This window comes from Cryptomeria japonica, chromosome 2 (assembly GCF_030272615.1).
Source record: "Cryptomeria japonica chromosome 2, Sugi_1.0, whole genome shotgun sequence".
Classification (NCBI taxonomy): Eukaryota; Viridiplantae; Streptophyta; class Pinopsida; order Cupressales; family Cupressaceae; genus Cryptomeria; species Cryptomeria japonica.
Window position 1 is genome coordinate 464,929,247 of NC_081406.1, and position 27,771 is coordinate 464,957,017.

Below are 27,771 nucleotides of genomic sequence, written 5' to 3' on the forward strand. Positions count from 1 at the left end.
TATTTTTTATTTATTTTGAAATTATTATGTTTATATTAAATTAAATAAAGAACAAATAGAAATAAAATTTTAAAATACAGCTATATTTTTAGATAATTGTATTTAAAATAAATAATTAATTAAAAATATTGAAAATAAATAAAAATAAAATTTTAAAAATGAATCTAAAAAAATATTAATAGATCTTAAGGAAAATTAATTTCTTTTAATAAAATATGTTTTTTGATATTTTGTAAAATAATAGTAAATATAATAGTTTGCAATAAAATAAAGTAAATTTTAATAAATGAAATAGCTTAAAAATTGATATCATTTTAGATTTTCTCAAGAGTGTTGAAAATATTTATACCAATTTATATAATATATACAATAATATTATAAAAAAAAATTTAATCTTCTTAATGCAATAATTCTCAAGTGAATAAAATTAATAATAAGAAGAAGCATCTACCTTTACCAATTTATACAATATATACAATAATATTATAAAAAATATATAATCTTCTAAATGTTATAATTCTCAAGTGAATAAAATAATCTAAACTACTATATATATAATCTTTAATAAAAACATAATTCTCAAGTGAATAAAATTAATAAGAAGAAGAAGCACCTACCTTTGTTGTAGATTTATAAAGAAAATTTTCTTCTTATGAATAAAATTAATAAGAAGAAAAAGTCAATGTCTGCAGCTGCTTTGTTTTGTATGAGCTATGGATGGAAAAGCGTCAACCTCCCCTTCACCTGCAAAACGCAGTGGAGAGTCAAAGAAATAGAAACAGAAGGAGAAGAAGAATTTGCAAAAGAAAGCCCTGCGCAGGAGGTAGAATCTCAACCACGGCCTGTAGATGTATCATGACTACCATAAGCATGAGCATAGTCCCAAGCTCAAGAAAAGGTGCCTTGTATTGGCATCCCGCCTTGCCAAAATGCTACAGCCCACACCTAATCTACGCAATGCAGCTTATTTAAGTGTAAGTCAATCTCTTACAGTGCATCTCTATTTTTATCATGGCTGGCAAATCCAACAAGTGATGTGCAGAGAAATAATTGGTTGTGCTCCTGAGATGGTGTTTCACTCCTTGTGTGCAATGTTTTAGTTTGCCCCGATTTGCCACCATATTTCTCCTCATATTTTTATTGTATGGGAAAATGCCTGCTGTTTAGAATGAAAAAACTTTCTTTTGCGAGAGGATGTTTCCTTGTGTCATAAGATTTTTTCTATTTGTATGGGTTCATGATTTATCATTCTTATGTATTTGCAACTCAAATTTAGGTGATGTTTTAGTGTATGCGAAAACCCCTTCTATTTTATTTTTCCCCTCTTTCAAGAGGATGTATAATTCTGGCTGTATCCAATCTTATGTATTTGCAACTCAGATTTAGATAATGTTTTAGTGTATGCGAAAACCCCTTCTGTTTTTTTTTCCCCCTCTTTCAAGAGGATGTATAATTATGGCTATATCCAATTTTCAATTTGCTTGGGTTTATCACCGGGGACCTAAACCCACAAGAATTGAACACTTTCCTTTTGGTGATTGCTCCAGCTTGTACACTGCAATTCCGTTGTTGGTTTTAATTTTTGCAATGGCTTAGGTTTTGTTATGGAATATAACTGAGGTCTTATTTATAAATTTGGAGCAGGTAGGGTTGTATAGTTCAAAGCAACATAAGGTAAATGGAAAAAACAAATCATCTAGTGGAATGCTTTCTTGAGTGTACTCTCATACATCAAAATGGTGTCTTGTTTGGTGGTGATCTAGTATAGGAGTTGTCCTCCTAATTTTCTTTTTAGATGTCTATGAAGTTATCTGATTGTCCATGAACTTGAAGTTTGGAAGATATATAACATTTTTTCAACTTTACATAGGGTAGAATAATCCATTGCTCCAGGGGCATTTGTTGTTATATTCTTAAGTCTTAATAGCTTCAGTTGATATCATAGTTAATGAACACTTATCGTAAAGACATGTCAATAACAATGCAGTGTTTGTAGCCAAATGAAGAAATAAATCATATAAATGTAAACCAAATTCTTTGTTAATGGTGGACATTATTATAATTTCTTGGATTATATTTCATGCCTGTGTGCACTTCATGTCTTATGGTACTTATGTATACTTGCGTCATGCCTTAAGTGAATTCATGTGTATACTTCATGCGTACACTTGATGCTTTACATGTATTTGTGCCTTATGTGTATATTCTATGTTTTGCATGGATGCTTCTTGCCTTATGTAATTTATTTGTATACTTTGTACTTTACACCTTACGTGTATTCGTGTGTATGACTCATGCCTTATGTATTCATCTGTATGCTTCATACATGATGTATTGGATTGATTCATACTTGATGTATTGGATTCATTCATAAAGTGTTTTTGTATACCTTTCTCATGTATGCTTCCGCCTCTATGTGTATTGCCTCCCATGTGTTCATCCATGGATGTGTTTTGTATCTTATGCAATTGTTTCATGTACTTTCAGCATGAATTCTTTTTGTTGGAACAAATGCCCCTTATCTTACATGTTTCAATGTGATTGAATATGCTTAGTTATTCCATGAGTATTCTTTATGAGTACTTATAAATGGGGTGATTGTTATAAATCACCTGAGCCCTTCTTTTTGCAAACATGGGTTTCATACTCCTAATAACATGGGAAGGACAACATAGGGATTACTAAAACATGATGATACTATGAAAATCTATAGGAAAGAAGAATGTGTAAGAGTAATATAGGAAGGAAGAATGTGTAAGAGTACAATTGCTCAAACCATGAGGTGATAATATAAGAACTTGATGAGTATAGAGATTTTTCCCATAAATTGTCATAAGAGGAGAAAGAAAACATGTTGAGAATGCAGTCAAACAAAGATAATATTAGCCATGTTCAATTTATTCGTGATATATTTAATACCAATCTACCACCTAAGTTTACCAATACGTCAATATCCAATCATAACAATCTATATGGTTACAAACTGTATGACATGAAGGAGTGATACCAAACTTAATTAATTGAGATCTTATTCATTACCCACCTCTATTTGGTAACTATGATGTCAGTGACATTCACGCTGCCCACTGAAATTTCTCATTGACTAAACATTTTCCAATATTAATACATACTCTTTATGGATGTTAACATTAAGCCAAGTTATTATTATTAACTTTTCATGTTGTCATTTAGATCAAACATCTTGCACATTCTCTAATTAATACAACCTCTACATTTTGGGAAATTTATCCCTCTAATTGGGGGTTCAGACATATTCATCCAACAAATTATAAATCAATAAATCTAGACATATCTCATATATGTATTCCTCTCATGCACAATATGTAATGATAGAGTAAAATCATCATTTGTGGTTTCCTTACAATAACTCCTGCAATCAGAAGTGATACTCAAAAATAGTATTTATCATTTCACAAACTGCTTATCACAAATTGTTATGTTCAAAATTTGTACCAAGCGTGACTGAACATAATCATCTTCCATGATATCAAACCCCTTTGAAAATGTTATAGCATTTTATCATCTCTCAAGCAATGGTGTTAGGCTACAACTACCATACAAAACAACAATATTCAGTGAACAAATTTCTAAGGGCCCCATTCTATAAGGCATAGGCAGCATGATAATCTCACAATTAAGGTCATTTTTCAAATCATCATATTACCAACCTAACCAGTTTTTGCAAACACAATTGGATGGCCTTGATCCTTTCCTCTAGAAGAGAGTGGGCTTGTCTTAGGTTAAATCATGCCAATTTCCCACTATTGGTTATAACTCACACTCAAATTAAAGTTAAAAGCATATATGCCTTAATTCAAACCTACAACGTGTAGTAATATCAGAGTAGAGTCATCTTGAGCACTACCATTATGATCACCCTAATTTTAAATTGCTTGAGGACAAGCAATCTGGGGAAGGGAAGACTGTCATGTGCCCACATTTATAGTAGAAATAATTAATATAGTTTTTGCCATATAAAATTATATGTTAAAAAACATATCAAAATTATATTATATCGTATTAACATTAAAATAATATTATATATTATCAATTTACATTTTATATTGAATGATGTTATTATATTAACAATAAATAATATTATATTATCAATTTACATTTTTTATTGAATGATTTTATTATATTAAAAATACACATTATATTATAATGGTGCTTTGTATTAAAACTTATATTATTTATGTTAACCAATTAACCCCTATATTTACCAAGGCTCGATAACCATTCTTTAAAGGGAGGTTTGAATAGTTCCAAATCGGGTTTTATATGAAGTGATGCTCTTCTTCAAAAGAGCCGTCAGAAATAGAGGGACATCAACTCTTCAAAAAGGGGGGTGTTGCCTATTAGGAGACCATCGTGGCTCTTCACCACATGGGGAGGTAGGATAAATACCCCCCTGTGCAAATGGGAATAGGGAGAATACAGGAGGGGAACAAGAAAGTCAAATCTGCCAGCAAGGATAGAGAAATGTACAGAAACTGCCAGCAAGGATAATAAAAGAGAAGAGGGCCTGTAATGGAATATAATAGCTGATATTATATATATTAAATTTTATATGGTCTTAATTAAATTAATGGAATTAATATGATATAAAGTTCAGAAGCAAATAATGTATAATTATTAAAATAGCATTAAAATGATTATACATGAGAACACTATTAGACATAAGACACACACACACACACACACACACACACACACACACATATATATATATATATATATATATATATATATATGTTAATGAATTTAGAAGGAGTAAGGCAATCAAATTCAGTTTGTATAAGTTGCTATAATACTGTACCATGCTAATAACATAAAATACAACAATAACAATTAATGAATAATTCTGATTTAAATTAATACTAAAAGAAATAACTGTTAACAATTTGATATAAGACACTAAGGCAATATAATATGATGAAGTATAATAACTATGTCAAGTACAAATTGATTATCATAATTAGTTCAACTGAATGACAAATATGACTTCATTGGAATATCACAAAAGGTTCATTGTAAATGAGGGACTCTCTTAAGTATGCCACTCCATAGTGGATGCCTAACACCTACCACATGGAGCCAAGAGGGGTGAAGCATCTGCTCTTGGGCTTAAGAGAGAATGCGGTTGTGATGAGGGGGAATGGCGATAGAACACTTTGCTTGGTACACCACTCCATGATGGATGCCTAACACCTGCCATATGGAGCCAAGGGGGATATGGTATTCTACCCTTGGGCCTAGGAGGGATGGTTTCTAGGACACCCTATCCAACTAATGGACTAAAGGAATTGATTAGTAACTGACCTACAAACTAACTTTATATAATAATTTGATCTCATTTAGGAAATATAATAATATGATTATATCCTGAGTTATCGGGTTCGGCCCCCTAGACCCTTGGTACTAGTCCGGTACAGTCCTTGTTTGGGGTTCGGGTCTGGTTCGCCTGTGGTTCAGATAGGATTTGTGGTTCACAGGCCTGGTTCAAACCAAGGCGAACCCAAGATGACCCAGGGTCGAACCCAAGAGGACCCAAGATGAACCCAAAGGTCTAACAGCCCAAAAATGGATTTTTTTTTTGCAAATATTTTTCTTTTTAATTCCACCACATAAAAAATTAAAATGACCCTATGTCTCAAGCCACACACCTATGCATCTTACAACCAAGAGAGAAGCACAAGTCTTTACAAAAGAACAAGTTAGAAATCACAATTCCCGTATGGGAGAATGCACCTTGATCAGTATTTTGACATCTTTGGCCTTATTCCTGACATCTTAAAAAAGCAAAAAATCGATCCATGCCATCGAGTTCCGTGTGGGTTTGAAGGTTGTAATTTGGTGTTGGTAGTGAGTGCACAACCCCTAGACCCCGCCCTCTACAGCAATAGTGAGCGCGCCCTGGGCATTGCCCTAGGACCCTGCGAGGGCCATTGCATATATATATATAATTTACATGTTTTTGTACTAACGAACCCAAACCCCTTTTCAAAATTTTTTTGTACCGGCGTACCGGGTTCTTGAAACCCGAACCGGTAACTTAGATTATATCCCACAATTATAATTCTAATGGCCATTAATATAGCAAATTTGATATCATTCAATATAGTTCATTTTTCAGTTTAAGTATTATTTCATATATGTTCTCTAATTTTGTTGCAGGAAAACAATATACAAAGGTACACCTATAAAACCCAATTACCTATTTATAGCTTTGGCCAACTTTAGGTTAACTTAAAGTGTAACTAAATAGGGGACATTATAGTGGTATCAGAGCATGATTCTGCCAGCCTGTTGGACAAAACAACTACTCAGTTAGGACTAATTCTTCTAGTCTCTTCTCAAATAAATAAAAAATTGAATTGGTTAGGCCAACATTGCATTCTTATGAGTGTGCCTTTAACTACTTCATGTCTTACATGTTTCTTATGTGCTTTGAGCATGCCTACTCCATGGGTGTTTTATATGTACACTTTCCTCATGTATACCTTATGCTTGCACCATGTCTATCATGTGTCTGGCATATGTGTTTTATATCTTATGTGTATTTGTGTTACTTCATGAATGAGATGTTTTCAGATGTCTATTCCATGAATACCTCTCTCTTGTATGCTTCATGATCGATGTGTCTTTAGCATGTCCACTTCATGAGTACCTTTCTCATATATGCTTGTATCTTTTGTTTATTTATGTATTACTTCATGGTTTACATGTATGATTCGTGTCTTGCATGTATTCATATGTATGGTTCGTGCTTTACATAGCTCCTTCATGCCTTGTGTGCATTACTTCATGCCTTGCATATAGTCATGTATGTTGCTTCTTGGCTTACATGTATCCATTATTTCATGCCTATGTGCACTTCATGGCTTATGGTACTTATGTATACTTGCTTCATGCCTTAAGTGAATTCATGTGTATACTTCATGTGTACACTTCATGCTTTACATGTATTCATGCCTTATGTATATGTTCTATGTTTTGCATGGATTCTTCTTGCCTTATGTAATTCATTTGTATACTTTGTACTTTACACCTTACATGCATTCGTGTGTATGACTCATGCCTTATGTATTCATCCGTATGCTTCATACTTGATGTATTGGATTTATTCATACTTGATGTATTGGATTCATTCATAAAGTGTTTCTGTATACCTTTCTCATGTATGCTTCTGCCTCTATGTGTATTGCCTCCCATGTGTTCATCCATGGATGGGTTTTGTATCTTATGCAATTGTTTCATGTACTTTCAGCATGAATTCTTTTTGTTTTGAATGAATGTCCCTTATCTTACATGTTTCAACGTGATTGAATATTCTTAGTTATTCCATGAGTATGCTTTATGAGTACTTCTAAATGGGGTGATTGTTTTAAATCCCCTGGGCCCTTCTTTTTGCAAACATGGGTTTCATACTCCTAATAACATGGGAAGGACAACATAGGGATTACTGAAACATGATGATACTATAAAAATCTATAGGATGGAAGAATGTGTAAGAGTAATATAGGAAGGAAGAATGTGTAAGAGTACAATTGCTCAAACCATGAGGTGATAATATAAGAACTTGATGAGTATAGAGATTTTGCCCATAAATCATCATAAGAGGAGAAAGGAAACATGTTGAGAATGCAGTCAGACAAAGATAATATTAGCCATGTTCAATTTATTTGTGATATATTTAATACCAATCTACCACCTAAGTTTACCAATACATCAATATCCAATCATAACAATCTATATGGTTACAGATTGTACGACACGAAGGAGTGATACCAGACTTAATTAATTGAGATCTTATTCATTACCCACCTCTATTTGGTAACTATGATGTCAGTGACATTCACGCTGCCCACTGAAATTTCTTATTAAATAAACATTTTCTAATATTAATACATACTCTTTATGGATGTTAAGATTAAGCCAAGTTATTATTATTAACTTTTCATGTTGTCATCTAAATCAAACATCTTGCACATTCTCTAATTAATACAACCTCTACATTTTGGGAAATTTATCCCTCTAATTGGGGATTCAGACATATTCATCCAACAAATTATAAATCAATAAATTTAGACATATCTCATATATGTATTCCTCTCATGAACAATATGTAATGATAGAGTAAAATCATCATTTGTGGTTTCCTTACAATAACTCCTGGAATCAGAAGTGATACTCAAAAACAACATTTATCTTTTCACAAATTGCTTATCACAAATTGTTATGTTCAAAATTTGTACCAAGCGTGACTGAACATAATCATATGCCATGATATCAAACCCCTTTACAAATGTTATACCATTTTATCATCTCTCGAGCAATGGTGTTAGGCTACAACTACCATACAAAACAACAATATTCAGTGAACAAATTTGTAAGGGCCCCATTCTATAAGGCATGGTCAGTATGATAATCTCACAATTAAGGTGTTAGGCTACAACTACCATACTAAAGCTCTATAATTTGTTTATGTAAGTTTTAAACTAAGTCTATTTTCTTCTTTGTTTTAGTATGCTAGTGTTCTTTAGCATTTTACTTGGCAGAGATGAATATTTATGCTGATTTAAATAATAAATCATTTTTACTTTGAAAATTTTCTTCGCTTCTCATTGATCTGTGCTTTTTGAGTCATGGATACTTAAGACTTTTGTTTATTACAATACATCCATCATTCTATGCTTTTTTATGTAGATCATTGTGGATTTCTCATTTATCTTGTAAAAGCCTCTAAATTATTTTGATTTCTTTTCTCAGGTGCATAAAACTGCTGGTCCTTCGAATTTGACAGAGAGCATGAACGTGCAGGTAACCGATAGAGTTCTCAGCTGCTCTTTCCAAGAAATTTGTACTCGTTACGTTGTCAAATATGTAGGCATCTTTCATGATTAAATTTGTATGCTGAAGTTGCTTATACTGGCAGTCACATACGTCCACTCCACCTCGTTCTACAAGAAACAGGATAAATTCTGTCAATTTAGAGGATTATGAAATAGATAACATAGACACAGAGGATGCAGATCTGATGGTAGGATTTTCTCCAATCTCCATTGTTTCTGGTTTTTGTGAAGATATAACTTCTCTTGCCCAATACTTTGTTGCATAATATTATAAGTTTGGGTATCAATGGCTGCAGAGACAAACATATCGGCCAGCTACTATTAAAGTTGAGAATAACCCTAGCCAGGATGAGCAATCCAGTCCAATGCAAGAGAAGAGGACAAGAGATACTATATCTTTGCCATGGCGAGAAGCACTTCGGCCTCGAAAGTCAACCATCCGACATTCTTCTCAAGATTCTGAAGACCAGGAATGCACAGAGGAGGAAGATGATAGAAATAAAGGGGAGGCTAGGGATGAAGGAGAGGAAGATGAAGTTGATGAAGTTGAGGAAGAGGGTGAGGAGGGTAAAGAACAAGAAGGAAGGAGATGGTATGCTCTCCAAAATCGCACTGAGGCGAGGAGTTTTTCTCTTGAAAAAGAAGAAAAGCAACGACTGCAGTCTCCACCACGTAAAGTACTACATAAAGGAATGGGAATAAAAAATGCACATGATGCGAGACGAGGTGGCTCAAGGGCAGAAAAACATCGTTGTGCACAAAGAGTTGATGATTCAGATGATTCTCTTCTTGTGGATGAGATGGATCAGGGTCCTATTGGTTCATCATCATGGATGCATGTGGGAAATACAAACTTTGGTTAGCAATGGGTTTGTGGCAGACTTAACATGCATAACGCAACTGCATGGGTTTGAAAGTTGCAGCATCTGGATGGGGACACCAAGGTGATACGTTTGGTTATAGAGGTTTAGGTGCACAACCTGCTAAGCCTAGTTCAAAAGGTGGAGCTGACATTCAACTCTTGTAGGTTGATGAAACAGTGAGCTTTGATGATATTGGAGGGCTTTCTAACCACATTGATGCATTGAAAGAAATGGTTTTTTTCCCTCTTCTCTATCCTGATTTCTTTGCAAATTATCACATCTCTCCTCCAAGGGGAGTCTTATTGTGTGGTCCTCTAGGAACTGGAAAAACGTTGATTTCAAGGGCTTTAGCATGTGCAGCTTCCAAGGTAGGACAAAAAGTAAACTTTTACATGCGAAAGGGAGCTAATGTGCTCAGCAAGTGGGTTGGGGAAGCTGAGCAGCAGCTGAAATTACTTTTTGAAGAAGCACAAAGGAACCAACCATCCATAATATTTTTTGATGAAATAGATGGTCTTGCCCCAGTGAGGTCTAGTAAACAAGAACAAATTCACAATTCTATTGTATCTACACTTCTTGCTCTAATGGATGGTCTAGACTCTAGAGGTCAACTAGTGCTTATTGGAGTGACAAACAGGACTGATGCTATTGATGGAGCTCTTCGCCGGCCTAGTCAGTTTGATCGTGAATTTGTATTTTCCTTACCTGATTGTAAAGCACAAGCTGAGATATTAAAGATCCACACAAGAAAGTGGAAGAATCCTTTATCAAAGGAATTAAGAATGGAATTAGCAATAGCTTGTATGGGGTATTGTGGTGTTGATTTAAAAGCTTTGTGCACAAAAGCTACAATTAATGCTTTCCGTGAGAAATATCCTCAAATATACACTAGTGATGATAAGTTTGTCATAGATTTGGATTCTCTGAAAGTAGAGAAGCATGATTTCTTGGAAGCTATGTCGACTATTACTCCTGTTGCCCATAGATGTGCAACAGTACAGTCAAGGCCATTGTCCCCAGTAATAGCTCCATGCCTACAAGGACAACTAAAAATAATCAGTCATTATATTTCTGACATCTTCTACGTAGTGGCCAAGGGTGATAAAAAAGATTCGCTGAATGATAGTTCTCACCATCTTGCCAAGTTACTTGGATTTCCCTATGGTTCTTCAATTCCATTTTTTTATAGACCAAGACTTCTACTCTGTGGGAAGGAGGGTGCTGGCTTGGTACGGTTAGAAATTGCTTTCATAGATGTTTACACATCTATAACATGAGTCTATTTTTTAAAACTTTTGAATTGGCTGGCTTCTAATCTAGCTACAGTTCTGAGTGATGCTATATTTCTTCTTTTCTTGGCAGGATCACATTGGCCCTGCAGTTTTACACAAATTAGAGAGGTTCCCTGTGCATTGTCTTGGGCTTCCATCACTTTTGTCTGACCCAAGTGCACGGACCCCTGAGGAAGTACTAGTACACATTGTGGGAGAAGCAAGGAGGACTACTCCTTCGATCTTGTATCTGCCTCAACTTCAACTTTGGTGGGAGACGCTGTGTATATTTATAATCATATTGTTGTTATGAGATCAGGCATAGAGATGGTGATCATGCATGTTATCTTTGACTGAGCATTAGACATGCTCACATGTGGCCTTTTGTGTTATGCATTCCAGTTATGTGGATGGTTATTATGTGTATCATGGAGTAAATTGTGTTAACTTGTCACTATGTTATGGGACATAGTCATTGGAAAGGTTTTCTTATGCGTGGCAAGTGTAAACAATTGAGTTATTTTGTTGCTCTTATTTATTGAAAGTTAATTTGGCTGTAGAAATTGATATTTTAAGCTAGTTCTATGTTATAAAATTTTATGATAAAGATGTATTGGTAAAAGAATTGATCATGATGGCATGTTTTCTTGTCATGTTTGATAGATGATTATGGTAAGTGTTGTTTACCTCTTTGTAATGCTTTAATTTGGTGTAATGAAAGGGAGAAAATTCTTGTTTCTTTGCTATGATTGTGGACAATTTCTAGAATGTTATAAGAAATGTATGGATTTAGATGTATCTTGCCAATGGATAATGGCGTTTGTAAAGGATTTTGCAATAATATTTCATTTATTTATGGAAAGATTTCTATGTGCAATTTGATCTTTGTTGAATGAGTTTCAGGGCTGATGCGTACGACATGTTCTCCATCTAGCCTTACGACTTCCAGGAGTAAGTCGGAACCTAGGGGGGAAGAATGTAGTACCCCTGCCCTAATCAATTTCAAATCTTAGTTAATCTTGGTTAGTTTATCTTAATATAATGTTATAGTCAGATGTTTGATTTAATGCGTAGCTGTTGATGTGGTTTTCACACTAGTTGTATGCAAGTTGTTCAGTGTTCCTTTTTCGTGGTATTAATATCAGGCTAACGCTTTCATTAAGTTTATATATGTATGCATGTATGACTCTTGGTTGCAGGAGATTTCAGGTACAACGCCGCATGAGTGTGAGGTTCGTCTTCACCTGGATTTACAGGTTTGAGTGTACCTCTTTAATCCTTAGAGTTGGATTAGGTGGTCGTAGGACCCTAGTTGACCATAGTCATGCTCAAGTGAGCATCGTCAGTCGTCGTCGGTTTTCCCTTTTTGGTTGGGTTTGCGAGTCGTCTGTCTGATCGACTTTCTTGGTTTGCGTGCTTGGTGTGTATGGTTAAATTGATTATTAGTCCTTATTGTTTAATTTGATTAAATATCTGTTTGTGCATTAAAGATTAATGGACTAAATTAATCGGGATTTCGTTATGCGATTATCGTTGATATTGGTTTGCTCGTTTTAAATTGGGAGTAAGTTCAGTTAAATGGTTGATTTTGAATATTAAATGCAATTTGTATATGCTGTTGAAAAAGAAAGATTTAAATTTAATTGCAATAGAATTAATTTAATCTTTTGGCATTTTTGAAATAGAAAGGTTAAATTTCAGTTGAGTGAGAAAATCAATTTTGAATTGAAAAACAATTTAATTTGTTGATATAGTTGGAAAATAATCATTTTGTGAATTATTTTAAATAAAAATTTTAATTCCAAAAAAACAAAAATTTTGGTCAACTCTTCCTTATAACCTAAATTTTTGAAAATTTTTGGAGGATGGATATTGTTGTTGGAAAAAAAAAATATTTGGGGATGAAAATTTGGGGGTTTTGGAAGGAGGAGGAATTCTTGAGCTTGCAGGTTGGGCTCTTCAGTAAATCTCTTCCAGGATTGCATATGAAGGTACGATTCTAAATTGTTTTCTTGTTGCCAAAAGAATTTACTGTTCTGGTTGAAAGAAATGAATTTGTTATTGAAAAATCGGTTTGATTGAGTAATAGAGTAGAATGGAAACAAGATGTTGAATTATCCCTCCTTGATTTCATTCTTTGTTTTCAAATCAATTTCTGGTTTGCTAAGAATGATTTAAAATAAATAAAATTGAGATTTAGTTGGGGGTTTGTCAGATTAGATGTTAAATTTGTGAAGATCAATCTTGCTTGACCAATATGCTGTTGGTTTTGGAGAAATTTTTCCTCTTTCCTGATCTAGGTATTTTTTTAAAAAGATTGCAAATGGGTGATTAAAAATAAAAAAATTTATAATTTTTGTTAGTCTCTGGGAGACTGTTTTTTTTCCAGACTGTGTTTTACACAGTAAACAATTTTAAAAAATAAAAAATAAAAAAAAAATAAAATGAAAATAAATTTGTTTAAACCCCATCCACGTGGAGAGTTTTCCCCACCACGTGGAGGGGTGCTGCTTTCCCTTTGGGCAGCAGCGCTCCCATGGGGGCTGCGTGCTCCCTTTGGGAACATCAGCGCTCCCATGGGGGCTGCGTGCTCCCATTGGGAAGCACTCCCAAGGGGGGGGCCCACATGGAGTTCCATGTGGGTACCCTCCCCCATAATTATGTTTTGTTTTTGTATAAAAAAAAAAGAAAGAAAAGTTTTTTTTTAATCGTTTTTTGTTTAAAAGAAAAATATTATAGTTTAATATTATTAAATCTAATTTTAAATTAAGTTTTTAATTATGTTTGATATTTTAATTAAGTTTTTTTTTATTATGATTAAATATTGGCATTAATTAATAATTCAAGTGTAATTTGTTATTAATTAATTGTATAAGGTTAAATATACAATAATTAATATTCAAATCTTATCTTATTATTAATGCATATTTTTTTTGTAATAAAATACTTAATTTGTTAATTCCATTATTAATTATTAATTTGTTATATTTAATTAATCGTGGATTATTAAATATATTCATTAATTAATAGTTAATTTTAGTAATTTTCTTTATATCCTCAAGGAAACAATTTGTTAATCTGGGAATGGATTTTCTTTATTTGTCTTCCCTAAATATGTATATTTCCTTGATCTGTATAGTGTAAATTGGTTCTGAAAAAGACAAATGTGTAGGATTTATTTTGAACCAGTACGTCAATGATGTTTTTATTGAAGATTAAATATCTTAATTAATTGGTTAATGGTTGTTTAAATTATATTCTTGTGAAATTGGTTAAAGAACTCATTATGGCGTATTTTTGTATGTTTGATGCAATGAACCTTAGAGAGTTAGAAAACCAAGAACAACCTATACCTAGATGAGGTAGATAACTGCAATATAATATAGACCTTGTGGAAAACTTAATCGACGTTTAATGTCTAGATTAGTTTGGAGAAAGATTGTATCTGCTGAATATTACCTATGTGAGTTTAATTTCTGTATTCGCTTTTGCTTATGTAATGGCATGTCATGCTTTGTTTGATAGGACCCTATTGTATGGATTGATTTAGGGTACCTGTATCAGTCCTCAGTTCTGAGTTGACTGTTGTTTTGTGGTAGTGTCGTATTTGGTCATATCCTCTATGTGGGAGTCGAATGATGATTCGTGGTTGACCTTAGTTTGTCAGGTCTCTAGTTAGAGTACCGTCAGTAAGTGTACCACTTTTGAGTCGTGTTTGGCCAGATGGTTGTCCTCTCCTTCTTGAACTCCGTTCATCTGACCATGTGTATTCCCTGGTTTTGAGTTCGTCTGAGTATAGTCTAGTGTCGTATGGGAAAGTGGCTTTCGATTGGGGGCCACGCCCAAAGTGGCTGCTGGGTAACCCATCGAAAGTGAGTCTAATAAGTGATAACCTATCGGTAGATTAGAATGTAATCTCTAAGTAAGATAAATGTGCCTCACACATAGGACGAGTGTTAACATAGACCCGACATGCTGTGAGAAGGCCTGAAATGGCAAACTATCATCCTTGTCTTCACGAGAGGATGTGTGGGTCCACATGAGGCTTGGATGGGCCGGAGGCTCGGATTAGGTTGCCAGGGTAACCCAATGTATGGGGCCGGGACCTATGAAGACTTGCCATGGTAACCATACCAGGATGTGTGATGACACTTGTCCCTACGTTCGCTAGTGTGTTGTCATTTTGTCCTATTAGGAGTACCTTTGTGGGTCATCCTATTGTCTTTGCCCTTGTGAGTACCTTGGTTTCATGTTAGACCTTGGGTGGTGATGACTTAGTTTTGTGGATGCTTTCATGGACCTTTGTTTTAGCTTTGATTTTGTTCAGCTGGATCCTTTCCTTTTCAGGGATCGTTTATGTATTAATTGACCGATGTGGTCGTTTGTATATTGTTTATGTTTCGCCTTGATGGCAGGATTGTAATGGTGTAACCTCTTGTATTCTTAACTTTATTAATTATCAGAGGGGTCTTGCAGTTGAGCAGACCCAGAGATGTAGCCTTTAGGGGTGAACTCTGAGATCATTATGGTGTTATGTGATGTTATTCTCTTATGTTTTCCCTTATTCACCTTTATCATGTATGAATAGCTTACGTTAGAATGTATAAGTGGATAAGATGGAATTAACTTTAAATGTTTTTATGCAGTTCTTTCTTGCATGCCTTTTTGATCGAATGCATAAGTGGTTTAGATGAGATGTATCATAGATGTATGTATGTAATCGTCTTTTAAAATGCAATAAATTGGAATATGAAAGAATGTAACTTAGAGTAATGGAATATATTCAGTTGTTGTTAAGGAAATTAAGTATGCTTGGAAAGATCTCATATGTTTACGATGAAATTCTAGTGTGTTGGAATATTAGATGTATGGCTTGTATTTTTATGAAAAGCTTGAATGAAGATTATGAATAGATCTTAATGGATGAACCTTTGCTTGGGATTTATATTTCCATGTTCTGAAAGAAATTATCTTGATGAAGAATTATCTCGTTATTTCGATAATCAGCTTATTGGATTAATTGTGCGAGTTAAGTGAATTGTGAAATTTAAGTAATCTCGTTGGGACTCTTTAGGTGTTAGTTGATGTCTTCCACTATGTAATTTGAATCTTTGATATCTTGTTGTATCTTAATGTGGAGTAACTTTTTTTAAAAAAAATTTGCACTCTATTGTTGTGTTTTGGCTTATCCCTTCGGTGTTTCCTGGCGGGGCATTACATTTGGTATCAGAGCCAAGTTGCAAACACTGGGATCTCTGGTGTCATGTGTGCCCTCTATTGGTGTGAGGTGTAGCGACCTTATGTGTATGCTTGTCCTCCTTTTGCATGTGAGTGATTGAGCAGACCTTAACTTGTGTGTAACGTGTGTGTTCACACCTTGTTCTCACCTTCTTGATGTTGGTGTTTGAGTGTTTTTATGTGCATTGTTTGCTTATTGATGTCTGGGTCTACGATTACTCTTATTCTGAAAGAGAGTCGTATGTATCTTCCTTTTTGAGTGTTGTACTCTATAGACTAATCCATTTGGGTCGGTCAGTGCTTGTCTTTAATCTGAAAGTGCGAATTGTGTTTGTTTAAGATTATGATCTAGCTTAGTGTTGTCCACTTGAAGGACTAGTATGGCAAATATTGAACGCTTATTTTGTAGAAAATTAAATGATTATCACCATTCCTCTCTCTCTTTCTGGAAATTAAAATGATTAGGATATGTGTAATTATCTCTGATTTGGGTTTTCTTGTTTGTGAGAAAAAGGCTGTGACTTCTTGAACCCTTGTGTGAACCCTATGATGCTTATGTGTTTAGATAATAAAAGGGCTTTGGGTTTAAAAATTTATTTTGGTTGTTGGGAGAAAACTGTATGTGTATGTTTAAAGAATTCTCCATGTGTATTTTGTAGGAGTAACATAATTAAATTTTATTTTAAGTGAAGTGTACTAATATGCGAATAGTTGAATTATGTGAAAGTGCTTGGTTTGTAGAAGAAGTATTAAAAGGAGCATGTTATTGTAGCTTCGAGAGAGTATTAATGTGTTCCCCGAAAGATTGTTTTATGTGTTTCATTAAACTAGTTTGATTGAAGATTTATTTTAGCAAATGCTCCATTGAACTCGCTTTTGGGTATATGTAATTACCTTAATGTATTTAGAAAGTGCAAATGAAAAGCTTGTTTGATGTGTATGCATTAATATGTTTTATTTGGGTGATAGCTCCTTGCTTACCTTTGATCGTAATGTGATTTCTATAATAGGTTGCAAATTATGGCATGTGTCTGTATTGTATTATTACAAGTGAGTGTTTTCAAGAGGTCTGGTATTATCGAAAGGATTGCTTGTTTTGATCTCTGTTGGTTGGAAAACTAGAACCTCCTGTTGCAACCATAACTATTGGAAATGTTTTGTTAGGCTGATTGTCATCCTTCTAAACGGCAGCGAAATGAAAACCATGCAATTGAAATGATAGGCTTATAGTGAGAAATTTGATATCATAGTGTGATTTTGTTGATCTAGTGTCTATGTAGGAAATAGTTTGGTTATCAAACTCTCTTTCCCTTCTCTTTGCCTAATCATAAGATTTTTAGAAATGGTATTAAGGAACGCATTGATTTAAATAGAATGTTTATAAAACATGTGAAATTGTACTATTGCATTTTGGCTTCATAGTGATAGATGAAAGTCCTCTTTGAGAAAAGAGTTTGCATAGCTAAGTAATTTAGTTGCGAATGCTTAGTGAAATTTGATAAAGATATAGGAATGATGTTATTTCCTTATGTAACTGTGAATTGTTAATAATTTCAGTACTTGTATCTAGAGTAAACTTGATTCAGTTATTCATATAGAAAGCATAACTAAAATCTTCCTTGAATAGATGTTAGCATACTGAAAAGTACTCCCCGTAAATGTGCCTAAACCAGTACTGGTGTTTTTGTGTGTATTGTAAGAAACTAGTGCTTATTATATGTGCCCATGGATTGGTGAAGTAATCAACCATGGAGGATATGTTGCTTATGAGTATGGGAAACCATACTATTTATGTGATGTTGCTTATTTGTTTCCCTACTGAGTACCAAACCTCGGGTTGTGGGTAACTCAGTATGTTAAGGGGTAGTATTCATAGTAACCGTTCCTTGAATAGTATGGATTGGCATATGAGTAATGTCGGCACGAAGCGACTTTAGCTTCTCTACTTCGAGGAATGATATAGTTGTACTATTAAACTGTATCAAAGGTGTACTCAATACTTTCCCTTTTGATGAATCTATTTATAGGTTTATATGTGACAGCCTATTCCTCTCCTTTATTTGAGCTTATGGATGGTGATTCTTGTGTATAGTGATGGTGTGATTTGGAGGATCCTTTACCTTGTCTTCATGAAAAGTAGGTTTATTCACATGTGCTGCCACTTAGTATGTGTTGGTGGGCATGTGGGTGGACCCTAGTCATGTATACCTCTGACTTACGGTGAGTATCCTTCTAGATACGTCGCTATGCGGGATGTGACTTGCACGTGCTTTTTCCGTGAGGTACATTACCATGCGGGATACGCCCATTGCGTGTTTTCTCCACTTGGAGTATTGCCATGCCGCGTGATGACGTGATGCGGGGTGATGTCGAGGTGCACACCGCCATGCCATGTGGGTAGTGTGACTATGTCGCACCACATGATGAGCTACTGCAATAGCTAGTCAGTTGTTCCTTCCTTCCTCGTTGGTGGCTAGATGTTAGTCACATAGTGATGTTATGTGTAGTTGTGATATTCTTATTATTTCTTTGGGGGTGAGCAATTTATTTTACTTTGACTTTGAAGGTTTAGCCACGATCTTGTGATCTTTTGCACTTTTGAATTGATGTTGCAATTCTGGATTATTTTCTTACCTTACTGTTGGAATTGATGATTTATTATCTTTATTCATCTGTACTTTGGTGGCTAAACTGGTTTATCCTTATTGTTTTCGTATGCTGGTCTTGTGTTGAAATCTGAAATTCCTCTCCAAAGACGTATGACACGAATTTGGTAGAGTGTGTGCGAGGAAGTAGATGTAGGGAACCTTGAGGATGGGGGTATGTGAGGCTGGGTTGCAGCTAGTATCCACTACCTACCTATGTGTGGTGACTATCTCTTGGAGGCTAACCACCTTGCTCAACAAGAGATGTTCACGAAGGTCTTGTATGGAAGGTAGCACCGCTATGGTGTGCCTAGCACCATCGAGCCTTTGAGTGAGATATTGGATATTTATAATCATATTGTTGTTCTGAGATCAGGCATAGAGATGGTGATCATGCATGTTATCTTTGACTGAGCATTAGACATGCTCACATGTGGCCTTTTGTGTTATGCATTCCAGTTATGTGGATGGTTATTATGTGTATCATGGAGTAAATTGTGTTAACTTGTCACTATGTTATGGGACATAGTCATTGGAAAGGTTTTCTTATGCGTGGCAAGTGTAAACAATTGAGTTATTTTGTTGCTCTTATTTATTGAAAGTTAATTTGGCTGTAGAAATTGATATTTTAAGCTAGTTCTATGTTATAAAATTTTATGATAAAGATGTATTGGTAAAAGAATTGATCATGATGGCATGTTTTCTTGTCATGTTTGATAGATGATTATGGTAAGTGTTGTTTACCTCTTTGTAATGCTTTAATTTGGTGTAATGAAAGGGAGAAAATTCTTGTTTCTTTGCTATGATTGTGGACAATTTCTAGAATGTTATAAGAAATGTATGGATTTAGATGTATCTTGCCAATGGATAATGGCGTTTGTAAAGGATTTTGCAATAATATTTCATTTATTTATGGAAAGATTTCTATGTGCAATTTGATCTTTGTTGAATGAGTTTCAGGGCTGATGCGTACGACATGTTCTCCATCTAGCCTTAGGACTTCCAGGAGTAAGTCGGAACCTAGGGGGGAAGAATGTAGTACCCCTGCCCTAATCAATTTCAAATCTTAGTTAATCTTGGTTAGTTTATCTTAATATAATGTTATAGTCAGATGTTTGATTTAATGCGTAGCTGTTGATGTGGTTTTCACACTAGTTGTATGCAATTTGTTCAGTGTTCCTTTTTCGTGGTATTAATATCAGGCTAACGCTTTCATTAAGTTTATATATGTATGCATGTATGACTCTTGGTTGCAGGAGATTTCAGGTACAATGCCGCATGAGTGCGAGGTTCGTCTTCACCTGGATTTACAGGTTTGAGTGTACCTCTTTAATCCTTAGAGTTGGATTAGGTGGTCGTAGGACCCTAGTTGACCATAGTCGTGCTCAAGTGAGCATAGTCAGTCGTCGTCGGTTTTCCCTTTTTGGTTGGGTTTGCGAGTCGTCTGTCTGATCGACTTTCTTGGTTTGCATGCTTGGTGTGTATAGTTAAATTGATTATTAGTCCTTAGTGTTTAATTTGATTAAATATCTGTTTGTGCATTAAAGATTAATGGACTAAATTAATCGGGATTTCGTTATGCGATTATCGTTGATATTGGTTTGCTCGTTTTAAATTGGGAGTAAGTTCGGTTAACTGATTGATTTTAAATATTAAATGCAATTTGTATATGCTGTTGAAAAAGAAAGATTTAAATTTAATTGCAATAGAATTAATTTAATCTTTTGGCATTTTTGAAATAGAAAGGTTAAATTTCAGTTGAGTGAGAAAATCAATTTTGAATTGAAAAACAATTTAATTTGTTGATATAGTTGGAAAATAATCATTTTGTGAATTATTTTAAATAAAAATTTTAATTCCAAAAAAATAAAATTTTTGGTCAACTCTTCCTTATAACCTAAATTTTTGAAAATTTTTGGAGGATGGATATTGTTGTTGGAAAAAAAATAAAATTTGGGGATGAAAATTTGGAGGTTTTGGAAGGAGGAGGAATTCTTGAGCTTGCAGGTTGGGCTCTTCAGTAAATCTCTTCCAGGATTGCGTATGAAGGTACGATTCTAAATTGTTTTCTTGTTGCCAAAAGAATTTACTGTTCTGGTTGAAAGAAATGAATTTGTTATTGAAAAATCGGTTTGATTGAGTAATAGAGTAGAATGGAAACAAGATCTTGAATTATCCCTCCTTGATTTCATTCTTTGTTTTCAAATCAATTTCTGGTTTGCTAAGAATGATTTAAAATAAATAAAATTGAGATTTAGTTGGGGATTTGTCAGATTAGATGTTAAATTTTTGAAGATCAATCTTGCTTGACCAATATGCTGTTGGTTTTGGAGAAATTTTTCCCCTTTCCTGATCTGGGTATTTTTTTAAAAAGTTTGCAAATGGGTGATTAAAAATAAAAAAATTTATAATTTTTGTTAGTCTCTGGGAGACTGTTTTTTTTCCAAACTGTGTTTGACATAGTAAACAATTTTAAAAAATAAAAAATAAAAAAAAATAAAATGAAAATAAATTTGTTTAAACCCCATCCACGTGGAGAGTTTTCCCCACCACGTGGAGGGGTGCTGCTTTCCCTTTGGGCAGTAGCGCTCCCATGGGGGCTGCGTGCTCCCTTTGGGAACAGTAGCGCTCCCATGGGGGCTGTGTGCTCCCATTGGGAAGCACTCCCAAGGGGGGGGCCCACATGGAGTTCCATGTGGGTACCCTCCCCCATAATTATGTTTTGTTTTTGTATAAAAAAAAAAGAAAGAAAAGTTTTTTTTTAATCTTTTTTTGTTTAAAAGAAAAATATTATAGTTTAATATTATTAAATTTAATTTTAAATTAAGTTTTTAATTATGTTTGATATTTTAATTAAGTTTTTTTTTATTATGATTAAATATTGGCATTAATTAATAATTCAAGTGTAATTTGTTATTAATTAATTGTATAAGGTTAAATATAGAATAATTAATATTCAAATCTTATCTTATTATTAATGCATATTTTTTTTGTAATAAAATACTTAATTTGTTAATTCCGTTATTAATTATTAATTTGTTATATTTAATTAATCGTGGATTATTAAATATATTCATTAATTAATAGTTAATTTTAGTAATTTTCTTTATATGCTCAAGGAGACAATTTGTTAATCTAGGAATGGATTTTCTTTATTTGTCTTCCCTAAATATGTATATTTCCTGGATCTGTATAGTGTAAATTGGTTCTGAAAAAGACAAATGTGTAGGATTTATTTTGAACCAGTACGTCAATGATGTTTTTATTGAAGATTAAATATCTTAATTAATTGGTTAATGGTTGTTTAAATTATATTCTTGTGAAATTGGTTAAAGAACTCATTATGGCGTATTTTTGTATGTTTGATGCAATGAACCTTAGAGAGTTAGAAAACCAAGAACAACCTATACCTAGATGAGGTAGATAACTGCAATATAATATAGACCTTGTGGAAAACTTGATCGATGTTTAATGTCTAGATTAGTTTGGAGAAAGATTGTATCTGCTGAATATTACCTATGTGAGTTTAATTTCTGTATTCGCTTTTGCTTATGTAATGGCAAGTCATGCTTTGTTTCATAGGACCCTATTGTATGGATTGATTTGGGGTACCTGTATCAGTCCTCCGTTCTGAGTTGACTGTTGTTTTGTGGTAGTGTCGTATTTGGTCATATCCTCTATGTGGGAGTCGAATGATGATTCATGGTTGACCTTAGTTTGTCAGGTCTCTAGTTAGAGTACCGTTAGTAAGTGTACCACTTTTGAGTCCTATTTGATCAGATGGTTGTCCTCTCCTTCTTAAACTTCGTTCGTCTGACCATGTGTATTCCCTGGTTTTGAGTTCGTCTGAGTATAGTCTAGTGTCGTATGGGAAAGTGGCTTTCAATTGGGGGCCGCGCCCAAAGTGGCTGCTGGGTAACCCATCAAAAGTGAGTCTAATAAGTGATAACCTATCAGTAGATTAGAATGTAATCTCTAAGTAAGATAAATGTGCCTCACACATGGGACGAGTGCTAACATAGACCCGACATGCTGTGAGAAGGCCTGAAATGGCAAACCATCATCCTTGTCTTCACGAGAGGATGTGTGGGTCCACATGAGGCTTGGATGGGCCGGAGGCTCGGATTAGGTTGCCAGGGTAACCCAATGTATGAGGCCAGGACCTATGAAGACCTGCCATGGTAACCATACTGGGTTGTGTGATGACAATTGTCCCTACGATCGCTAGTGTGTTGTCATTTTGTCTTGTTAGGAGTACCTTTGTGGGTCGTCCTATTGTCTTTGCCCTTGTGAGTACCTTGGTTTCATGTAGACCTTGGGTGGTGATGACTCAGTTTTGTGGATGCTCTCATGGACCTTTGTTTTAGCTTTGATTTTGTTCAGCTGGATCCTTTCCTTTTCAGGGATCGTTTATGTATTAATTGACCGATGTGGTCGTTTGTATATTGTTTATGTTTCGCCTTGATGGCAGGATTGTAATGGTGTAACCTCTTGTATTCTTAACTTTATTAATTATCAGAGGGGTCTTACAGTTGAGCAGACCTGGAGATGTAGCCTTTAGGGGTGAACTCCGAGATCATTATGGTGTTATGTGATGTTATTCTCTTATGTTTTCCCTTATTTAGCTTTATCATGTATGAATAGCTTATGTTAGAATGTATAAGTGGATAAGATGGAATTAACTTTAAATGTTTGTATGCAGTTCTTTCTTGCATGCCTTTTTGATCGAATGCATAAGTGGTTTAGATGAGATGTATCGTAGATGTATGTATGTAATCGTCTTTTAAAATGCAATAAATTGGAATATGAAAGAATGTAACTTAGAGTAATGGAATATATTCAGTTGTTGTTAAGGAAATTAAGTATGCTTGGAAAGATCTCATATGTTTATGATGAAATTCTAGTGTGTTGGAATATTAGATGTATGGCTTGTATTTTTATGAAAAGCTTGAATGAAGATTATGAATAGATCTTAATGGATGAACCTTTGCCTGGGATTTATATTTCCATCTTCTAAAAGAAATTATCTTGATTAAGAATTATCTCATTATTTTGATAATTAGCTTATTGGATTAATTGTGCGAGTTAAGTGAATTGTGAAATTTAAGTAATCTCGTTGGGAAACTCTTTAGGTGCTAGTTGATGTCTTCCGCTATGTAATCTGAATCTTTAATATCTTGTTGTATCTTAATGTGGTGTAAGTTTAAAAAACAAAAATTTGCACTCTATTCTTGTGTTTTGGCTTATCCCTTCAGGGTTTCCTTGCGGCGCATTACAAAGTACCAGGTACCTCGTTAGCTTCTGACTCTATATAAATTGAATTTGTCATTGAACTAAGTGTACATGAATTCGATGGTATCTGGTACACCTTGAATGCATTGCAAATTTTATTTTGGTTTAGTATAATAGAATGTAAAATCCTAAATGGATTACATTATTTTGCTTTATGTGCAGTTACCAAGTAGAAAAACCAAGTTTAGATGATAGGTGTAGATTCATCTCGCAACTGGTTGATGTTGTTCTTACTATCCCTGATCAACAAGTAGTAATTACTCCTAAAAAGAATGTTTCTAATCCTGAACTTCCAAAGGTACCAAAAGCAGCAAGAGGACCAAGTGAAACTGAGCTACATGCCAAGGTAGAAGCAGAGGAGCATGCTATTCAACAACTCCGAATGTGTCTTTGGGATGTCTGCAGCAGGTTTTGTAGTGATGCATCAATCATTATTTGATTCATTTGTTGAGGGATGTATGCAGCAGGTTTTGTAGTGATGCATCAATCATTATTTGATTCATTTGTTGAGGATGTGTTTACCAAGTGAAAATTAATTTTGAGTGCTTATATGTATCAATCCTTGTCTTACGCATAATCAGATTCTTGGCATGCTTTCCCAAATGGATCCTGCACTAGTTGCCTTTTGTGATAAAATTGCTGCTCAGGGTGGGCCAACTCGTTTGTCAGAGGATTCAACTACAAATTTTCCTTCGAATCCTGTTGCTCAACCAGTTCATATTACAAGAACAAGTGAATGCTTACGCAACGTTCAGCCTGATATGAATGTATCTCAAAGTTACGAGGGCTTGAAGCGCTCAAAGCAGAATAGTGATCCTGATCAAGGTGGAATTATGCTTTGCACCATGCCACTTGTAATCCTTTTTTATTTTTGATATTTAGAATTAGAAGCACAATTGTATTGAAATTCTCAGAATGTTTTTTTTCTACAGGTAAAGTTGTGGCTGGGGACTCGGATCCATTTGCTGAGGACAGATCACAACCCATGGAGATTGATACTCCTGGGCAGAATACTCTATAAACAAAATGCCTTCATGGTAGTGTGACAAATGAGGCATTTAAAGGTGTGCAGCAATGTGACGCAAATAATCAAGAAGAAATAATGAATCAACAGGAACGCAAATCCTCTTCCAAAGTGCCAATAAGCAATCACCTGGCAGAACAGATTGAATCAATAGAAGATAATTTTGTGAAATGTACCGAAGGTTATGGAATCTCAGAACTTGAAAGACTTTATGCTCTAATTTGTCGAAGGGTGATATCCTTAGCAGATGCGAACAAACCTACAATTATTAAATTCTTGAAGGACTTCTCATCTGATGAAAGCAATTTTCATAGATAGTTTTGTAACCGAATGTCCTATGAAGTGTTTTTGGGGCTCTAATTTGTCGAGGGGTGATACCATTGAAAGATGTGGACAAAACTATGATTTTTTAAATTTTTGAAGGACTTCTCATCCAATGAAAGAAATTTTTAAAGAGAGTTTTGTAACGGAATGTCCTATGAACTGCTATGTTACCAGAAACGCGACAGGAGAACTTCGTTTCGCGTTTTCGCCGTCGCAAACGGTGGTTTCCAAACTACTATCTGACAGTCAGAGAAATTTAAAGGAGTGAATTTTGCAGTGAAGACCTTAATCTTACTATAGGGGAAATAAGAGAAGATATCATTAATACTGTGATATATGCACAGGAAATCTTGGTAATACATAGGTTTCAGTGAGAATATGCTCACTTTGTAAACAGATTTCTTCATGATATTGTTCTCTTTCAGGTTGAATAAATTGATTTTTTGTTATTGTCTCCATGGATGAGTGTGCATGGCTTTCAAATTGATATGTCAAGGACATTGATATTGGTCTTCTTAGTCTTTCTGAGTTGCATTTTCCATTTACTATCTTCATTCAAGGAATGGATTAATCTGGTCTAAATGGAATATGGAGTAATGTATGTTCATCTTTGGATTTCTCGGAAGAATTGCAGGAAGTGTCTATTGGTGGGAGTGTTTCTATAATGTAATAATACAAAGGCGCCCCTTGGATGTGAATTTGTAGTGTCATGATGAGTCTCTGCATGGTTTGGTATTTGACTTTGTTGCCCGAATGAAGCACTGATCTGAGTAGTTATTTGTTCAAAGGTCTAAGCATTCATTGGAATTCAAAGATGAATCATTTGAACACTTTATTTTCAGTTATGTTCTTTGCTTTGTTAGCTTAGGATTCTTCATGTTCTTTGATTTAAGAAGTGAGATAGTCAAGAACACTGTCAGTTTAAGAAAATCTTGCATATTATTTTATATCTGCTTGTTGTTGCTGAATAATATATCATTTTTGATAAGGGATACCTTTAGGTCTAGCATAGCCTAAAGAGAAAAAGGTGTCAACCTTTGGGTTGAGTTTTGTTCGTTGGCCAAACTAACATTTAAAATCAAGAATAAGTAATCGCAAAGCTTTAGGTTTTAATGGCTGCAATTTTGGAAAAAAATGTCAGCACACTCGACTTGTGACTACACAAGACTAATGGTTGTTAAAGCAACTAGGCATTCTACTACTATTGGAATTAGTATGACCAAAAATGTTCCAAACAAATTACAATGTAATATTGAAAGAATTTTATTAAGATGAGAGTAATAATATTAAAAATCACAGCTGTGAAAAATTTAAGATCTTTTTGAAATGCTGCATGTTTGATGTTTGTGGTTTGTGATTTGAACTGCTCGATTAAAAAATCTTTGTTTAATACCTTTAATACATCTTTAATTAGTGAACATTGACCAGCCAAAAAAAATAGATTGGTTCAATGGTGGATAAATGAATCGCACCATTTAGATATACTTCATCAACCTAATATGGTCCTAACCACCTTGTTTGCATCTTGATCTTATGATCATTATATTGTGAGTCATAAAGGAGAGTCCATTCACCTTTTTGCAACATTTTTGTCTTGATAAAGAGGTCTTTCCACTTAATTTAATATTTTTTCACTATCTCAATATGATGGAAGGTTTCTCTTAAGATAAAATCAAGAGCATTAAGTTGCATCATTCTCTTTTTTTGGGCTGCTAATAAGTCCATGATGAATTAAAGTTTTTACCTTAATGTGTTGTGTTCAAACTCAATTGGAAGGAAATATTTTATCCCATAAACTATTTCACATGGTGTAAACAAGTTGTAGTCTTAGTAACAATCTATCAAAGAAATTGGCCTATGCCATATTTAAGTACCTTAGTAACAAACTATCAAAGCCTCTTTGATATAAAATATCACCAAGGATAGTGAAGTATGGTGTACATTGGAGGAAAGTTTTGTGTTATTTATGTGAAAGGTTAGGTGGTGAAGTTTGACCATGGTGGTAAGCGTAAATATCATGATACTAGGGTGAATAAGGACCAATAAGCTGTCATATAAGTTCAAAATTAGGGACATTGTGTGGGTATTAATAATTTCTCAACAAGAACTTAGAATGTCGACTATTCTATGGCATATCCAAGACACATTCAATTATGGCTATAGTATCATCAACTAGATCTGCAAGAAATTATTCTTGAAACTATTTGCCATGTATTTGTAGGTGATCAATTCACCATA

At 34.3% G+C, this 27,771-nt stretch overlaps 1 protein-coding gene across 1 annotated transcript; it reads left to right on the forward strand.

The window, feature by feature from the left end:
* The first annotated feature begins 682 nt into the window (after positions 1-682).
* Positions 683-25,206, forward strand: LOC131057151 (ATPase family AAA domain-containing protein At1g05910-like). Its single transcript, XM_057991368.2, has 9 exons — positions 683-823; positions 8,794-8,844; positions 8,960-9,064; positions 9,173-9,715; positions 9,904-10,968; positions 11,102-11,280; positions 24,348-24,582; positions 24,767-25,010; positions 25,118-25,206. Exons 1-9 carry the CDS (start codon positions 683-685, stop codon positions 25,204-25,206), a joined length of 2,652 nt encoding a protein of 883 aa, XP_057847351.2.
* Positions 25,207-27,771: the final 2,565 nt, after the last annotated feature.

What these genes read in the sequence shown, in the direction of transcription:
- LOC131057151 (XM_057991368.2), top strand. Translation starts at nt 683, where the DNA reads ATGTCTGCAGCTGCTTTGTTTTGTATGAGCTATGGATGGAAAAGCGTC. An exon ending in CAGAGGATGCAGATCTGATG is followed by an intron (nt 9,065 to 9,172) that starts GTAGGATTTTCT and finishes CAATGGCTGCAG; the next exon opens with AGACAAACATATCGGCCAGC. An exon ending in GTTCATCATCATGGATGCAT is followed by an intron (nt 9,716 to 9,903) that starts GTGGGAAATACA and finishes CAACTCTTGTAG; the next exon opens with GTTGATGAAACAGTGAGCTT.